The sequence below is a fragment of the Vitis vinifera genome, chromosome 10 (assembly GCF_030704535.1).
Source record: "Vitis vinifera cultivar Pinot Noir 40024 chromosome 10, ASM3070453v1".
NCBI classification, from domain to species: domain Eukaryota; kingdom Viridiplantae; phylum Streptophyta; class Magnoliopsida; order Vitales; family Vitaceae; genus Vitis; species Vitis vinifera.
The window spans coordinates 9,095,883-9,115,272 of record NC_081814.1 but is presented as its reverse complement, the minus strand read 5'-3'; the positions used below and the strand labels follow the sequence as shown (position 1 = coordinate 9,115,272).

The 19,390-nt window shown below is 33.3% G+C and overlaps 1 protein-coding gene across 2 annotated transcripts; it reads left to right on the top strand.

Annotated features, from left to right (window-relative positions):
- The first annotated feature begins 14,097 nt into the window (after nt 1-14,097).
- On the top strand, nt 14,098-19,359 carry LOC100262414 (eukaryotic translation initiation factor 4E-1). 2 transcript variants are annotated; one of them, XM_002267452.4, is made up of 5 exons: nt 14,098-14,622; nt 17,165-17,330; nt 17,412-17,537; nt 18,869-18,934; nt 19,040-19,359. In XM_002267452.4, the coding sequence occupies exons 1-5, from the start codon at nt 14,321-14,323 to the stop codon at nt 19,088-19,090; spliced, it is 711 nt and encodes a 236-aa protein (XP_002267488.1). In that variant the 5' UTR covers nt 14,098-14,320; the 3' UTR covers nt 19,091-19,359. The 2 variants fall into 2 exon arrangements, with proteins under 2 accessions (XP_002267488.1, XP_010655613.1); XM_010657311.3 differs by having other exon boundaries at nt 14,234-14,622; nt 18,869-19,359.
- The last annotated feature ends 31 nt before the right edge of the window (nt 19,360-19,390 follow it).

The window sequence follows — 19,390 nt, the reverse complement described above, 5'->3', positions numbered from 1 at the left end:
TAGCTCATTATTTTTGGTGTAAGTATGGAGTAGATCCAACTAAGAATCATTCAACCATGTTTTCTCCATTATATGAATTCTAGGTTTATGGTTCCTAAATTTGTTTCTTTTGGTGAACAAGCCTTTAAGCCTTCAATGTAATCCTCGAAACCATTTGCAAACACTATGTTTTCCATTTGTGTTCGCCAAAGGATTTTTTTTGCTTTTGAAGGCAATTGAGAAAAACACTTACCTCCCTTTAATGGATAGCTATCAAAAAAACATGGGCTTGGCCCCTTATGAGGCATTATATTGCAATAAGTAAAGATCCCCTGTATGTTGGAATGATGTTAAAGAAAGATGACTAGCGTGAAAATGGAAAAGATAATGATGGGATAAGATATCCCAAGTTTAGAAGCATTCTCATATAGCTTAGTTAAAGAGAAGAGTTATGTTGATGTTTATATAGATATTTGGAGTTTGAAGTAGGAAACCATGTGATCTTAGGAGTGTCACAACTAATTGGAATTTTGAGGTTTAGTGGAAAGCGCAAGTTGAGTACAAGGTATGTGGGTCCATTTGAAGTTTAAGAGAAAGTTAAACACTAGTTGCTTATCAAGTTTGTTGGCAGATCGGAGGGTTGGTCATGTCCATCAACTTCCCTTGTGTTCATCGTGGGCGCTTGGGTGAATGCACTATAAGGATAGGGTATGCGCATTTCCTACAAGTAATTGCTTTTAGAAGAGTTGGTAGCGCCTGAGGTCCTACAAGTGGTATCAAAGCCGAGGTCACGGGTTTGAACCCTAGGGGTGTTGCTGGGGGGAAGATTGTTGGCAGATCGGAGGGTTGGCCACATCCATCAACTCCCCTTGTGTTCGTCGTAGGCGCTTGGGTGAATGCACTATAAGGATAAGGTATGTGCCTTTCCTACAAGCAATTGCTTTTAAGAAAGTTGGTAGTGTCTGAGGTCCTACAATATTTAATGTGCCCCGGTTTTTTGCATTTGAAACACACCAAATCTCTTTTCTCTTCCCATTTTTCCTTGTCACCATGAGATGAAGATTTCTTTTTAGAAAGGTCTCTTCTAGAGGTGAACTTTCTTCCTCTAAACCTTTCACCCCTCATGTATTTGTTGAGCTTTCTATTGATGAGGGTTAAATCATCATCTTCTTCACTTGGTTTTCTTCTTCAACATCTTCTTCTTTCTTAGTTGTAGCTTTGAGAGCTATGATTTTCTTCTTTTTGTCTTCACCCTCTTGTAGCTTTTTTTACCAAATTGATCTCATATGTCATTAATGACCCTATGAGTTCCTCCATAGGTAACTTAGTCAAGTCTTTTGCTTCTTGAATTGTGATGACCTTTGTATGCCACTTTGATGGGAATGACTTCAATATCTTCATCACCTTTTCAGATTCCTTGTAGGTTTTTCCCAAAGCTTCAAGACCATTGACAATGTCGGTGAACCTAGTAATCATCTCAACAATAGTCTCATTTTCTTTCATCACAAACAATTCATAGTTATGAACAAGTATATTTATTTTTTACTCTTTCACTTGATTTTTTCTTTCATGAGTTATTTCAAGCAATCTCCAAATTTCTTTAGCTGATTTACATTGACATATTCTATTATATTCATTTCTATCCATAGCACATTGCAAAGTAAAAATGGCCTTAGCATTTAATTGAAAATTTCTTCTATCAAGCTCATTCCATTCTTGCTTGGTTTTGGAACCAAGACTCCATCAACTAGTTTTGTAGAAAAAGTTGGGTCATCTTCAATGTTGTCCCATACATCTAAATCGGTTGATTGTAAATACCAAGTCATTCTAGTTTTCCAATAGGGACAGTCAGTTCCAGTAAAAAATAGAGTTCTATGTTTTGTAAAATTTTCAATTTGAGATGAGCTTGATGGAATAGTCATTTCCTCTTAGACGATTAAGTCTTAAATAAGAGGTCTTGCTCTGATACCAATTGAGAAAATAAAGGTTATGCTTAATTAAGAAAAACACCCAAGAGGGGGGTGAATTGGGTTTTTCAAAAACTTTTTCAACACAACAAATTCAAGCACAATATAATCAAAAATAAAGATCTAGAGTTAGAGAATTCAAACTCGGATTTTATCGTGGCTCGACACTTCCTTGCCTACGTCCACTTTCCTCAATCTCCTAACCGAGTGAGGGTTCCACTAACTTGAAGCTTTAACCAAGCTTCCAATCCTTTACACTTGGATTCCGGTCTCAATGGGCTCTTACACAATCTCTTCAAGATTCAAACATCTTGAAGGCTTTAACACTCAAGTTTTACAAGAAAGAATCCATCAACCTAGCTCAAAGATAGCTTAAATACAAAACAAAGCTAAGATGACTCACAAGGGTGCACTAAAAGATATGCAAGTGAGGATTTTATGCATTAATAAAGAAATGAGAGCTTTTAGGCCAAGAACAGGTAGGTAGACAATTGATTGCAAGTGTTCTCTATCTCATAAATGAAGTGGAGCTCTCAATTTATAGGTCTCTAAGCTCAAGAGCCAAGAAAAGCAAAAGGCAGTCTCGACCGGTCAAGTTGGGGGTCGATCGGTTCACTAGCTATTGGAGCATTTAATGCTTTAGCAGGTTACCGTTGCCTTGACCGGACTTCGATCGAAGGACGACCGGGAAAGAGGAAATCTCAACCGAGAAAAGGAAGCTACTAGATGAGAGAGAGTGTTTTTGGCACTTCTCGACTAGACCTTGATCGAACAAGGGCAATCGGTCGACTGATTCCCTATCCAGTTGAGCCGGTTGGCCAGAGCCTCAATCGGTTCAGCCTTTTAGCCCTGAAAACCTATCTTTTTCAATTCTTTTCTTTTCTAACACTTAGGCAAGGTCTTTAAGTAAATTAATATGCCAATTTTGAAATATTTTGCCTAAGGTACATTTGATAAAACTCGGGTTTTAATGAAATCAAAACTTTAAAGAATAAACCGAGTTTTCAAAGATGCATGAAAAGGTATGAAAAACCTAAGTGCACCCATGCACTCATCTTACATTCGTTTCCTATAATCTAAAGTCTTCCAAAAGTCTTGATCTTGTATCCATTTGGTCCTTTGATGAATTTCTAAATTTATACCTAAGATTCTTTACCATTCAAACCAATTACTCACTTAACCATGGTTTGTTATCATCAAAACCTGATTAGGAAAACCCTTGGGCTAACAAAGTTACCATACCAACAAGTCCCTCATATAATCACAATGTACTAAATGATCTTCAATAATAAAATACATATCAAATTCATCACACATCCTAGACACAAGTAGAATTATGCAAGGAGTTATCTTATGAGAATCAACATGTCCAGATTATATATCATTAGGAGAGGGTACTATGAAACAATTCATACAATTATCAATTGTCTTGTGGTCCAATCGTCTTATTGAAAGAGCTACATGGAAGACAAAGTGTGAGATGAAAGAACAATACCTTTACTTGTTTAAGCATAATTATAAGAAATTTTGAGGATCTCTAACTTTTAATACTAATATTTTTGAAGTTTCCTTTTAATTGCCTCCTTGCTAAGCAAAAACATCACTTTTTTGCTCATCCCTTACCAAGCACGAGGTGTCTAAGGTAGGCAACCAAGCATAAGGAGTCTAAGGCAAGCAACCAAGCACGATGTCTCTAAGGTAGGAAACCAAGCACAAAGAGTTTAAGGTAGGCAACCAAGCATGAGGTGTCTAAGTTGTCGCACCTGCCAAGCACCTGCAAGGATTAAGCACGTGTCACATGTCGCACCTACCAAGTAGTTGTAAGGATTAAGCACGTACCACGTGTCGCTTTCATGCAATAAGGAAGACACTAATCACTTTCCTTTGATCGACACCTAGCGACGAGTCACTTAAGTGTTTACTTGCTTAGATTTTTATAAATAGGGGCATTCACCTACCAAGAAAGGAAACTAGAGAAGTATGAAAAGCTCTTATGGTGGTGTTATGCAAAAGGTTCGATCTTTGAGTCCTCGTAAAGAATGTAGTGTGACAATTCTAGTCTAAAAATTGAGTGATCTTATAATGCATGATTTTATATGAATTTAGAATTATATATCTCATGTTTCAAATGTTATATATTTATATATTAGTTTTCTTAAATATCATAAGATATGCTTTGAAAATGTGTTGGTTAAATGTTATGTTCATAATAGATATGTGTTCCTTATATCCTTGATATGTATATATGTAAATAGTTAAGATGGTTCTATGATCATGAAGGGATGAGTACATATTAGGGAAGCTCTATCTAAGGAAGTTGGGTTTTAAGTGGGACAATTGTGACCCCTCCAATCTTTCCTAGAAGCCTACCTAGAACGTACTATTTCATCGAATATCACCGGTATTGTCATTGTGGTACTTTAATTATTACTATGGATATTATTGTAATATACCCTAGGCCTATATCGTGTCGTTGAGATGGAAGGGCACACCATAGTCGATTGACCTAGTGATCTTTTGTGTCGTGAGATGAAGGGACACTAGAGCAATTTGTATGAGAAGTGTTCCGAGAGATATAGGAGCACTATGTTTATAAGGCACCATGCTATGTGAGACATATGTCGTTTGCAAACACATATGTGAGACATATGTCATTTGTGGACACATATGTGAGACATATGTCATCTGTGGATGCATATGTGATATATGCCGATGGAGGAAGGCATAATAGTAGAAGCTATATTGTATTATATTGGGATGTGCCGAGAGTGGAGCGGCACCATAGTCGTGGATTATGCATGTGTTTGACTGATTATACATCAGTTTGTCGATGTTGTATGTTTACTTGATTGTTATGCTATAAATTATTTACGTTGAGTGTTACATGAATGATGAAACTTATTTTTCTATCTTAAACTGACCATCCTAAAACCTTCATTATATGATCATTCACTAAGTTATATTCACTTTTTAGTTTCCTAAATTTTTCAAATGATGACCTAGTAGAACCAAATATTGAGCAAGTTCCAAAGGACGAACAACAAGGCATATAACCATTGCTGCTTTTTTTCTTTTTGCTTTTTTTGGATAGATTGTTGAGATGTAGTCATATCCTTAGGTATGTATAAGTTTTCGATCCCTTAAGGCCAGCTCTTATGTACTAAAAACTTTGTACTTCATAAGAATAATGATTATATAGTTCCTTTAACATGCTTCCTTGTGCTACTCTGACACAACTTATTTGCTCACAAGTTAAATTCCCTTTGTAGGATAGTATCCCCATTTCAATCTTTAGACTAGAAAGAAGGCATTGTCTTATAGGGACGGCGCCTGCAAGGGCGGGTCATCACACATTGACTCTAAAGCATCACACCGCATCACACCACATCACATCACATTACCTCATATTTCCAAAAACCTCTTTTTACACTCTAAGTATGGCAGTCATGATGATATTATCATCGATTATGGTAATCAAGGTCCTAATACTCATATCAATTGCACTAATTTTATTACATCTCAATCTAAACACTGGCTAAATAATGTTTTGTTTGCAATAAAAATATTTATATATATATATATATATATTTTACAACCAAAATCACATTTCCATTGAATTTTTTTCTTGATTGTTTTGTTGTTAAGGACCTGAGCACTAAGGTATCTCTCATTCAAGAGCCAAATAATGGGCACGTGCACGAGTGGTCATCCTCTTTGACCGTCAATAAAATTGTTTGTGTCTTCCACACCTCCAAGTCGTCAATCAACCAATAGCATCATCACCTCCATCATCCATTAATAAAAGTTCTTCAAAATCTTGTGTTCATTGAGTCTTAGCATGTTATGCATCCAATTTTAGTCATTTCAATTCTTGTTTGTGTAATAAGAGCCATAGACTTTCTATGGGAATTTCATCTATCACTTGTGATAAACCTCGTGAAGTTCTATACAGTGATGTTTGGGGTCCTACTCCCATTGATGCCTTTGGTCATTTTCACTAATATGTTATGTTTGTGAATTATTATACTAAATACTTTTAGCTTTATCTTATGAAACAAAAATCGAAGGTTATCGCTATATTCGAAAATTTTAAATTTGTGATTGAAAAATAATTTCAAACTAGCATCGTTACAATTCACTCCAACGAAAGAGGGAATTTGACTTGGTAAATTCTTCATTCTGCCTCCATCAAGTTAGGCAAGTAGGCTTGTCGATTGAAAATGGAATTTTGAGTATCCATTAAAAATAGTAATAAGGCAAAAAGCATGAAAATAGAGCAACATGCAAAATTCTTACAAAGTAACATTAATAAAGTGTCCTACTAAGAAAGTGAGGAGTTGATAAATGCAAATTGTGGGTGAGTCTAGATGAAGTCTGACTTGTCTTTATGCTTAAAAAAAAAAATTTAAAGATCTTAATAAAGGATAAAGAAGCATTGGTGGAGAGAATCTATAAATTTTTTCTTTTTTTTTTTCTTTTGAAATCACATTAACCTTGAAAATGTTGAACAATTAAAAGGAAATAAAATAGAGATTAACAATAAAATGAAAAAAGATACTAAAGCTTATAAAAGAAAAAGGTTTAGATGAAAATGATGGAATCGGAGATGGAAACTTGAAAAGACCACCACTTATCAAACTAATTGAGGATTTCTAGAGAAATTGTCAATCACTCAGTGAGTGATATGATAATCTCACTTAAATGCTAAGGAATAAAATTTTAAAGGCAAATATAGGAAAGATACTTCATCTATCAGTAGTTTAAAGTCAAATTCAGATCATTTAACAAAGGAAAGGAGCAGTAAAAATAAAAAAGCTTTGAGCAAAAAACCTAGAAGCAGAGGAAATCATCACACATTGGAAATCTGAAGTTGAAAGGTTGAATGGTAAAAATAAATAAATAAACTTTTGATTGAGAATGGAGGTCTGAAGAAAAAAAAAACTAGACAATACTAGTAATTTAGAAGTTGAACTAAACTAGAGATTGGAATATTTAAAGCAAGAAAGAGAATTTAATCATAAGAAAAGAGACTATCATGAGAAGGAGCAACAAACATGAACTTCTTCATTCAAGAAAGCAGATGGACAATGACAAGAGGAGAGGCCATCGAGATAAAGACAAGGGAGCACAACACAGTGAAAAAGATGATAATTTAAAGAGTCATGATGGAAACTTGGATGAACTCCATAGCAAAAGAAGGAAAAATGAGGAATACCTAAGAAATGGTCATGCTGACAAAGAAGAAATCTTCTATAGCCACAAAGAAAGTACCAGTTATTGGAAACGCGAAAAGGATGTTATTTTGGATTGGCACAAAAGAGATAATCAACCAAGAATAAGCGATAATCTGATGATCACCATTCTATCAGACACAAAAATGAGGGTTAATTAGATGCAAAGGGAGAGGGAAAAAAAAAAAGTAAGAAATGGGCAAGATGCAAAAGACAAAGTGGGTAACCCATACTAGGAGAAACAATGAGTATAAAGGCTCTAATATTATATTATAAAGGCTCTAATATTATATAGCAAAAGAAGAAGATTGAGAAAATATAACAGTCTTCTCATTGATCTCATTGGTGATTGGTGAATACTTATATACAAATATCTTTTGAGTCTAACCTTTACTTTAATTCCAACTCTATCTTTTACTCTAATCAAAACTAATAATAATTATTTTTTATTTTAAGTTAAAATAATAATAAATAAATTCTAATATTTAAATTAAGAATAAACATTAACTTAATATTATTTATAAAAAAAAATATAATACGCCTTGACCCTTATGAGAAATGTCAATGTACATATTTGGTTTGAAATACAATGATGTCTTCTACAAGTATCAACATATTTAAAGCATATGATGATATTTGCTCTTTAACTTAATACTTTTTAGGCATCAACATTGACAAAAGATGATACTTCCAAAGCCTCGAAGTTTTTCACCACATATCTTGTCAATATTAAACATGACGCTTTCTATAACCGTCAATAAAATGAAACAATGGAGCAATAAATGTGAATGATTAAATTTTTTGTAGTAGTGACGTGTGACGTCAGGCATTTCAATAGAGCACCATCATGAAGTAGCTAGAGTTATTTGAGCCAAACTCGACCCACAAGACAAAACTTAGATGTTAAAGCTCCCATTCCTCCCATCCATCCCTAGTGGTTACCTTTGAGAACGACATCTAGACCTTAGGCTGTATAGAACTCCTTCATGTGGAATACCTCATCATCCATATCTATAACTACTTTCAGACAGGATAAAGATGAAATCCCTTAAACCATGCTAATTGTCTTCTAATTTCCTCTCATGATCATCCATAAAAAGCAACAATGAGTAGAAATTAATAAGAGACAAGTAAAAAAAAAACGTCAGTTTATTCAAATATCCTCATTGCTGACAAAGTGACAAGAAAGGGTCTAGGAAAAGAATCTCAGGACCTCCTCCTTCCCACTATCAAAAGGGAGGAAGATTTTTTACAATTTTTCTCACAAATTATCATTACATTTTGAAGTTATGTAGCTGCTATTCTTCGTGGAATCTTTCTTGCCGTGAAATTTGAATGGAAAGTGAGTTGTGGAAACCGGAAAGTAAAAAGGTTTGTCCACAGAAAGCAAGAGTACATGCACTACCAAAACCCAAGTTTCATGCCTTCAGAAAGTTTCACGTGAATATATGATCAAGTCTACCTCCTCAGATGTGACGCCCATATCTAAAGTTAGATAATAATTTTGATTTGAACTTCTATCTTATTGTTTGTGGGTACTGCCCATAGTTTCAGAATGGTAGAAATGGTGAAATTAGTTGAAAGTCAGGTGGTTTTTGTTTGTATTGATTTTGCACTTGGAAACTATGTTTTAAAAGTCATGTGTTAGTAGAAAATAAGGATAATGAGATAGCTTCAAAAGTTTGTTACACTGATGAGAAAAATGTAGGAGTCTCTTAATTTATTAGAACCTACGCTATACTTGCCAAAAATATTTTGAAATTAATAAATGATATTAAATTATGAAATTTGAATTAGTTTTGTTACATTTCATTTGGGATGATGCTGGGAATCGAGCACTTTATTGAAAGGGGGGCAACACCCCTAAAAAAAACATTATGTGATGAATGACAATCTACTCCTATTATATATTTCATCCTTTTAAATTTTAGGGTTTTATTCTTAATATGTGCATCGCAATTGAGAAGATTTTTTTTTTTTTAGAACTTCACCAATGTAACCCTTCCTTTCTTTTGAAAATTATTTAAATGTTGATACAATTCATGAACGCAAGGATTATATTAATCATCAAATCATACCTAAAAATCTTGTGTTTTATTTATTTTTTGTTCGTGTGTATGTGATTTGATTAACAAATAAATGGGTTTAATTAATACTCTTACAAAAATAATAATAATAATTGCATTTTATCATTTTTTTTATAATTAATATAAAATGTTTTTTAAAAATAATCGTTTTGAAAAAACAATAATTTAAGATGTTTTTAATTATTTTAAAATAAAAAATTTTATTATAATAATACAAATTTTAAAAATATTATTTTAGATAATATTTATTATTATAATAATTGGTGGAATACCGGAGCAGGAGGGAAAACATTGAGTAATGGCAAAGAAAAACAAACAAGACGTTAATTATATGATTTCTAAGCATAAAAATATGATTTAATGATTTAATTTAAATTATTAAATATATTAAATATTGTTAGTATATTAATGTAGAATACTAAGGTGACAATTTTGTTCTTTCAAATTGAAAACCACCTTCAATGAAATTTTATTTTGTTGCATTTAAAGGGTGTTTGGGTTTTTAATTTTTTTGTTAAAAGTAAATTACTCTGAGACTCTAAATCATTTATTTTTTTTATTTTTTTTATGATTTGTTATAAATTTTTTATGATTTAAGGTGCATAGGTTGTCCAAAGTCCAAACGTTTATCGTCCAAATCTAATATAGAATAAAATAGGAAGTCCAATAAGGTAGAAGAGTGGAAACTAATAAAAAAAAACAATATTTTAAATTTTTTAAAATTTCTTAGACTCATTTTTGCATTATAATCAATTAGTAACCATTTGTTTCCATACTTCTTCGAGTCTTCAATATTTGGTCTTAAAACCAATAAGTCCATTAAAAGTAATAGCATTAATAATTCGTTTAAGTTTTCTAGTACTAAGAGATACTTAGGATATGTTTTCTAGTACATAGCTCCTAATAGTAAAGAATCATAGTTTTAAAAATCGGACCGTCGTCATGAACCACCATCAAACCAAACGACCAGCCAAATCCGATCCAGGTTGGCGATTGAGTTGGAAGAGTCATGAGCCGCCATCAAACCAAACGACCCAACCATTGAACCATTGAGTCCGATAACTAGGCCCCCAGTTCGAGCCTGTATTCTTTTGGCCAAAATGAGTTATGCTGTTGGGCTACGATTGAACCATTGAGTCGGAGAAGTTCGAGCCTGTATTCTTTTGGCCCAAATGAGTTATGCTGTTGGGCTTCTAAAGCTCTTACCCAAGATAAGCTTACGATGAATTTTAATAATCCCCATGTTAGTATTTCCATTCCTAATTCTTCAAATTCATTTTCTAAAGTTTCAAAGATCAGACAAATTTGAGTTAAAAAAGATAAACTAATTACATTCAAATTAAAGGCCTAATAAGTTTCAATTCCACTCTTTAAGATTTCCCTTCTTTTTTCTTTTTTTCTTTTTTAAGAATTTCATCTTCTAGGTAATCTTTAAGAATTTACACTACTTAATAGTGCAACATGTTTCATGGCCTAGGATCATATCTTAGCTCTTCATTCTTTATCTTTAGTGTCATGTCATTTTAGAAATCCTTTGATATTTCTATTTTTGTTTTAGGACTTTATTGTTAGTGGGCTATATTGTTAGTATAATTGGTATTTCTATTCAAAATCATATTAGGATATTTATGAAATAGTATAATTGGTTCTATTCAAAAGAAGAAAATGAAAATAAGAATATTTTGCTCTGGTGATTACGTTATTCAAATTATAATTTCATATCGTTAAGTCAAGAATAAAAGTCATCACTTGCAAAAACGGAAAATATTTTCTATGGGTAAAAAGACTATCTTACCCTCTAGAAGTAATTTTTAGATATTAAGATTTAAACCCATCATATCATAAAAAGGGGAGGAAAGATAAGCCACAAAAAAAATTTAAATATTAAATTTAATTTAACTAATTGATAAAATAAAAATATATAACTCATTTAAAGGATCTTATTTTAATTTCACCTTAATTTAATATCATTCTGAATTATTCATATAAAAGAAATTTGAAGAATAAAAATGCAAATTAAAAGTTTTAAGTTCCTAAAGACCACTTATTATGTTTTACCTTAAATGAAAAAAAATTCCCATCTACTTACCAAATTAAGTGGGTTTTGATCAAAATTAAGTGATAAGTAGTATAAAATTTATGTCATAAGATAAAATTCATGTTATCAAACATTATTATAAAATGAAATCTATCGATTTTTCACTTATTAATAAGTAATTGTTTTATTAAATACCCTCTTAATTAATATTTTATATGAAGTTAAAAATATTTGTGGGCAATATGTATTCAAGAAAAGAATGATATGCAACTATTGTTTAAATTATATAATATAGTTGAACGAGCTTCAATACACACAAAGGGCCTCATTCGGGCCCAATTCTGAGCATTTGGGCGGGCCCAAAGATGAGCACTATTAGGCCTGAGTCCACTGCAAGGGCCCAAAAAATCAGTCTTCAACTTATATTATTTAAATTATTTCATATACTAATCAAATTCTCAACAAAAAAAATCAAATATAAATCAACATTATTGAGTGGGAAACTTTGGATTGAATCTCTCATATACATCGGCCTCATCAAGAAGAATTTTGATGATCCTTAAATTGACATATATATATATATAGTTTAAGTGAATTTTTATTTAATTAAACTTCAAAAATAAATAAAGCTTCAAAGTTTCAAAATAAAAAAAAATACATAATAATAAATTTTTATTTGTTATTTTTTTAGTTTTATTGAAATCCTAATATATATTAATTATTATTAGTACTTAATCATTAAGCATAAATATTATTTATTTAATTAAAAATATTTTTTAGCCTTTAGAATCTAGAGGGCCAAAATTTCTATTTTTTTTTTATAAATTCTTAATAGTCTAATACGTCATTAAAATAAGTGAGAGGAACCCCCAATTAGGGTCAATCATACAATATATGGTGGATGGGCCCGTTCTTTTCCCATTTGAACAGATACATAGTCTCACAATTATAAAGCCTAAGTTTATCCCTATAGATTTTATATATGGACTTCTCATCAATTTTACAAAATCCCTATCTTGTTGACCAATTATGTTGGACAATTCGATATCTATTTGGGGTTTTGGAGTGCATGCATCTAAGATCATGGGCATAACAAAAGCGAGAAAAATTTAAACTTCAACCTCATAGGATATGTTAGAAATTATAATTAGAATTTGAATGCTTTGAAACCTAAATCCTTTTATAGTAGAGATGTTGAAACCTCATGATTTTACACTTGATAGCTCTTTCTCGAAGCTAGGCACCAAAGAAGGGTGGACTTCTCTCCATAGGGATGAAATTTAAGGTTCTCGATCTCTGTAGACGGAATAGTTAAATGATGCAAGCCTTAAACCTTAAAGAGGCTTATATAGACTTACATATAGGTTTAAGTGATTTGATTCCTTCTTAAGTCTAGGTCACTTAACCTAGCTCACTAGGTCTTAATTAATTAATTAATCATATGAGGTTTCAGTTAATTAATTAGCCTAATTTAAAAAAATCATTTATAAGCTCCCATACAAGGCTGTGTTTCTATCAAAACACCCTTATGCACACTTATGATTAAGAAAATTCATCTATCCCTTAAATGATATGCCACCCAAGAAATATGAGTTTGAATAAGGATCATTCATGCCCATAGGAAAACACCGACTCCCTTAAAATTCAATTCTGAAGTTAACTTAACACTCCACTAAAGAAAGTCAACTCTACTAGTATCTTATGTCATTACATTAAAAAAAAGAATTAATTAAATCCAATTCAATCAATTCCTTAAATCTATGACCTATTATCTACTATCCATAACCTATTATCCAATGCATATAGATTCCCTGTAAATCGGTGTCCATAATCTAATTAGATAAATGTCATCATCCTCTCAAAATTACATCTATAATCTTTGAGTATTAAATGCTCTTATTATATAACTAATTAATATACTCTAACTCACTAAAAGTATATATCAAATTTCACTAAAGAATTACTATGGTGCCACAGATTTCATAATTACAAGTTATTTGGATCACTCAAGAGGGCATACTATCTCATACCTATGAGATATCATGTTGTTTATCTTGATAATACATATTATCACTTATTTTAATCAATAACAACTTAACACATAAAGAATATATAACCACCTTACGATCTCACCCATAGGTTAAAGTCATTGAAAACCTCAATACTAGCTCACTATTCTCATAAGATTGAAAATTCATGCAATATAATAGCTTGGTGAATCATAACTACCTAATAATCAATATCATAATTCACAGTAGGTTTTATCTAATATATAATCGTACATATTAGTGCATTCATAAGGGGAAAATCATATTTATGACCAAAACAGGTCATTTCTCTAATTAAGAGGTAGTATACTACAATCTTAGATTGGTTACCTAAGTTCATGAACCATCTATGAATAACTCATCGATTTATAAAGAATTTATGATTTAGATCTTTCATGCAACACCTAATACATTCAGATCATGTATAATACAAAATATACAAATCTAAATGCTTAAATAAATATCAATGCAAATAAGGGTAGAATAGCAACATCATGTATTATTTTTAAAGGGTTATATCCCAATGTATCTAACTTTAAAGCCATAACTGTCCCAACAACAAAGAACAAATGCACAAAAACATGTAGAAAGCGAAAAAAGCATTTTAGTTTTCTCGGAACAATGGGTAAGGGTGCGGTGGAGTCCACGTGTTGTCGCGGATTCTAGGTGTTGCCATGGGCATGGCACAAAGTGAGACCCTACCATCCTTTCAACCAAGATCAACCCATTATTCTATTTGATTATATTCTTATCAGTGATTAGTCTTCACTCTTCAGGATGATCCGGGTTGACCCGTCTAGAATTCGGTAAAAGAAGGCCGACCCATGGCCCATGGCCCATGACCCATGACCCATTCTCCATTCCTTTATATCTGATGGAGGCCGGCAGCATTGTCTAATACAGAGAAAATACAGAGAGCGAGACAGCGTTGGAAAATAAACCAAAGAAAGCCAAGATAGTGAAGGAAAAAATGGGAGATACGGTTGTAGAGGAGCTACCGAGGTCTGCCACCACGGAGGATCAGGGTTCCACCCACAACCCTAACCCTAGGCCTCATGGCGACGATGAAGAGGACCTCGAGGAGGGAGAGATCGTTGTCGATGACGCCTCGGCGTCACTGAAGCAGTCGGCGGCGATAACCCATCAACCTCACCCGCTGGAGCATTCGTGGACTTTCTGGTTTGACAACCCCAGCGCTAAATCGAAGCAAGCCGCATGGGGCAGTTCGATGCGCCCGATCTACACTTTCTCTAACGTTGAAGAGTTCTGGAGGTATCCGATTTCTTGGTCCTTTTTCTGTTTTTTTTTTCTCTGTTTGTTTTCCGAGAAATTTCAGGAAAAAAGAAGAAAATAAAATGAATTTCAGTTAAGTTGCGGTATTACGGTACAGTTGGTATAGTTGTGTGTTGGGATTGATTTAGGGTTTGATTGGTTTCAACGATGTTTTTTGGTCAATTTTGCATTCTAACCGTATCATCATCTGTTGAAAATTGGTCAATCTTGTAGTTACATTCTAATTAGGTTCAGTTTCATTGTTGGGAAAGCTGGGTGGGAGCAAAGATAAAGTAACCTTTTTAATGTTGAATTGTTAATATTTCATGAAACAATCAAGGTTTACCTTACCTGTGATGTTCGGTTGTGCTTGTTGCCTGGTTGCATGATATCAACAAACTGTATCCAGGGCTTTTGTATTAAATTGTTTCTTGATTTTATTGGAGAAAATTTTCTAGAAACCTGCTAGTGTACACTAGGTTTTGCGAGCGTTTTCAAATGATCTTATCGATGATAAGTTGATATTCAAAATTGATCTCACATTCATTCCCCAGCACTGAATTGTAAATCACCAAGAAAAATAGGCTTGTTCATTTTTTCCTCTGTAGTTGTGTAATCAGTTTGATGTTATATTTTTCATTTCTTGCTTGTCATTGTTTGTCTTTGGTTGAATCTATACAACCATAAGAGTGATTTCTTGTGTTGGATCTTGAAACGTTTCATGCTGAAATTCTTGGATTTTGATGCTGAAAATTTATGCACCTTAAGGAAATATGAACTTTTTTCCACTTTCAGAATTTTGTATTACAAGTTTGTGAATGATGGTTCTTTTTTGTTAATTGTTGCGGCAGTTCAGTTTTCTTGTATCATTGATTGTTTGTGAAAAATCATCACTATTTGTGAATGAACGGTGCTTGTGTTATCGTATTCCCCATGAGAACCAAGATGACTATTCCTTCTGTGCAATCTTATTAATCTTCTGTGTTCTATTTGCTTTCTCTTTTCCTTTTTGCTTCAACCTAGTCATTCCTGAGGAATCTGGATGTTGTTCTTTTGTTTTTCCTGGTTTTTCCGTTTCATGTTTTTCTGATTGGTTTATTTATCTTGAAAATGTGCCAAATTATAGAGATCAAAGTATTTGACCTTGATATAGTGAGGAAACTGGTGACATGTGTTAGATGTTGTTTACGCTTATGTGTACACACTAAGAAGATTTAAGCTGCAAAAATTGAAGTCCCATTTCTCCACCCTGGTCATTTTATAATCCCATCATCCATCCGAAAGAATGTTATGCTTTTACTTCTTGATTGAAGGTTCAAGTTGCTTCCTCTACTTGAATTGAATGTGAGTGAGGCAGTTGAACCAACTGCAGTTTTGCTTTTGGTAAATTTGAAGAGATCAAGACCCTTGATTTGCAGTTGCTTCTGTATTTCTGTCTGAATTATTGGCTTTAATTAGTCTTTGTTGGAGTGTGAACCTGCAATTATGATTTAATAGGAAAAGATCTTTTGTTCTTCATGTGGAGCAAATTTAAGCCTGACAAATCTTTTAATTTACTCTGATAAATTTTTTATCATAGAATCACAAATAGAAAATAGTAAAATGATAGGTGAAGAAGAAAATTAGTGAATTATTTTATAGACAAATGAAAAACTTTATTAAAAGGAAAACAAAAATTAAAGAAACTTATGTTCATGAAAAGCCCAAAGCAAAACTATTTTTCCTGTCTAATTTGCCTTTGCTTCAAATGGTTACTTTCCTTTTATGAAGTAGCCATATTCTAACAAACAAGTTATTTTTCAAGAAATTTGAGCTAAAAGCCCTTGAGGCTTGGCTTAAGTAGGAAGGGAATGGGATGTGGAAGGGACCAAATCTTGGTTCAATTCCTTATTAAAAGGCAAAAACAAACATAACAATAAATAAAATCCCTTTCCTTATCAGAAGAAAAAAAAGGGGGAAAAAATTGAGCTAAAAGCAAAGAGAACTTAGTGCATATTGCATATACTTTTTGCCTTAAGTAGTGATGTGTATTGCTAAGGACATTGATTTGAGTTGGAATTTAATAAGGAGCTAAAAATGTATTTATAAACTTGCAAGTTCTTGGCTCATGACTATATTCTTTAAATCTTCATATGCTAATTCTTAACATGAACAGAAAATAAAAACCGATCACCACCACCACCAAAAAAAAAAAATGATGTATCAATATAAGCTTTTGTCTGGTGATCAGTTCTCCGGTTCACCTGCTTATGTCTGCTGTGAGTTCCTCAAATACTGAGATGTTACTTCAAGGGATCTGGGCCTTCATGCTGCACCTAAAGCTGTTTCCCTTGAAAGTCTCTTCAAGACGTGATCAAAGGCATAATCGTTATGCCTTTTAGAAGCTTCTATTCACCTTTGCTTGTTGTGCAACTGCATTTTCCTTTGTTCCCCTGTACATAATTGCTATCCTAGTGTTTCTCCTTCCAAACTGAAATTGCCTTTCCTTCATCTTTTCTTTAATGACTGATATAGTTGTCATGAAAATTCATTTTGTATTTAGCATTTACAACAATATACATCATCCGAGCAAGTTAGCTGTCGGAGCAGACTTCCATTGTTTCAAACACAAAATTGAGCCAAAATGGGAGGACCCTGTTTGTGCTAATGGGGGGAAGTGGACTGTAACCTTTGCTAAAGGGAAATCTGATACCTGTTGGCTTTATACGGTATGCTTTAGGCTGTACAGAAATTTTATGTTGAGCCTTAAATTTTTAATGTGGCTTCTAATCTTCAATATATGCTACTAGTTGCTAGCCATGATCGGAGAACAGTTTGATCATGGAGATGAAATCTGTGGAGCAGTGATCAATGTCAGAGCTAGACAGGAGAAAATAGCTCTATGGACCAAGAATGCTTCAAATGAAGCTGCTCAGGTAGCTAAATTTTATAAATTAATCTGCATTTTCTGAGGTTGTCCTAACTATTATGTTTTGGTTTATTTAACATGTTTTAATGAGTGACAATTGAATTATTGTTGTTGTTGTTGTTGTTGTTCCTGCTGTTGTTAACGCATTTCAACGTTCTTCCTATTTTCTACTCTGAATGCTCTACTTGGTTGCATGAAAGAAGAGAAATTTTGGGATCAATAGGGCTGGAACTTATGTTGTAAAATCCAATTTTTCTGCTTCTTTCTCCTTTGTTGTTCAACAAACAAAACCGGGTAGAGCTGGTGGAGTCCAAGTGATTATTTTTATTATCTTCAAAAGGAGTTCATTTCTTATTCTTTGATATGAATTACATTGCTGCATTTATTGAAGCTGGTTTTAAGTGAACCTTTTTGGTTCATCATCTTAAACAGTCCATTTCCAACTGCAGTCATCAAGCTCATTCACATGTATTGATTGCATTGTCTGGCCCTTAAGCCTGGCTCAAGTGGTAAAGGGTTGGGGAGGGTTTGTGTGAGGTTCCAAGTTCAAGTCCCAATAGAAACAAAATTGATTGCATTGTCCAGCTTTGCATGTTCGTTTGTGAGTGTCTTAGTGCTATTACTGTTGTTTTCTGAACAATGTGACAATATGGTGCATTTTGTTGGTCTATGTTGGGAAGTTAGTCTATATAAATGATTCTATGCGATCTGTTAGTCTTTTGGATGATTTCTCTGATCCAGTTAGCCTGTTGGCGATTAGATTGTACAGTTTCCAGGTATTACTAACTCAACTCGCCGGTTTCATGTCTGGCAGTAGTGTTCCAAATTGCTTTCATGTCTGTTAGTTATAAATGAATTGACTGCTTATTTTCAAAACAAGGTGGTTGCTGCCTGTTATTCACAACATTATGTTAATTGATTAATGGAGTTGAAGAAGGGGCAAATGTAAAACTGTAATATGAAGGGATGCAAAGCATTAATGCGGTTCTAAAATAACTTGGATAAAATTTATTTACATCAACTGCAACTTTAGTTAACAGTCAGGAGATCGACAGGAATCATGTTTCAGTGGTCTCACTATTTCCATCCTGTCTTTGTACAAATGGAAGTCCAAAAACTATGCACACCAAGATATTGATTATAGAATAGAACCAAGCTAGGACAACAAGTATGTTGAGATGGATTGTAGTGACTCTTGCAAATTAGATAAGATCACAAGTTAGCACATGGAATACTTGAGATTCACAGCAATAAAGCTGGATTTGTCAATTGTCTCCACTTGCAATAATTGCTCAACTCGCACTTGCAGAGTGCCTTACTTAAAGTTTCTTGTTGCAGCTGAGCATTGGAAAACAATGGAAGGAATTTCTGGATTACAGCGAAAGCATAGGCTTCATATTTCATGTAAGGATTTTGTGTTTGATGCATAGTAGAAGCATCTGCCTGCCCTTTCTGGTTCCAATTCATCAAAAGCAAGGGCCTACATAATGTTCTATTTTTCTGTTACAGGAGGATGCAAAGAAGCTTGACAGAGCTGCCAAGAATCGATACACGATATGAGGCTGTACAGAATTGTGTCTGTGGAGGGACACCAAATGATTCAAGACGTCAACCAACATGTTAAGAAGTTACAATACATAGTTGAGAATTCAGAACTGAGTTTTAGCCGTCTTCTTGTCCTGTTTGCTTCTGTTTAGGCCTTGTTATAGAAAGCAGTCTTAAACCATCTTAATTTTTCTCTTCAAATTCTCATTTCGTTCTCCTCCATCCCCCATTTAAATTTTATATGTACCAATATATACTTGGTAGAAGTTGTCACGCTTCAATCATTTTAATCTCCATTTAGAGTTAGGAAGCGCT

Excerpts from the sequence above, each read along its gene's own strand:
- LOC100262414 (XM_010657311.3), top strand. The coding sequence starts at position 14,321 with ATGGGAGATACGGTTGTAGAGGAGCTACCGAGGTCTGCCACCACGGAG. Across the intron at positions 17,331-17,411 it reads ATACCTGTTGGCTTTATACG|TTGCTAGCCATGATCGGAGA; the intron begins GTATGCTTTAGG and ends ATATGCTACTAG. Across the intron at positions 17,538-18,868 it reads CTTCAAATGAAGCTGCTCAG|CTGAGCATTGGAAAACAATG; the intron begins GTAGCTAAATTT and ends TTCTTGTTGCAG.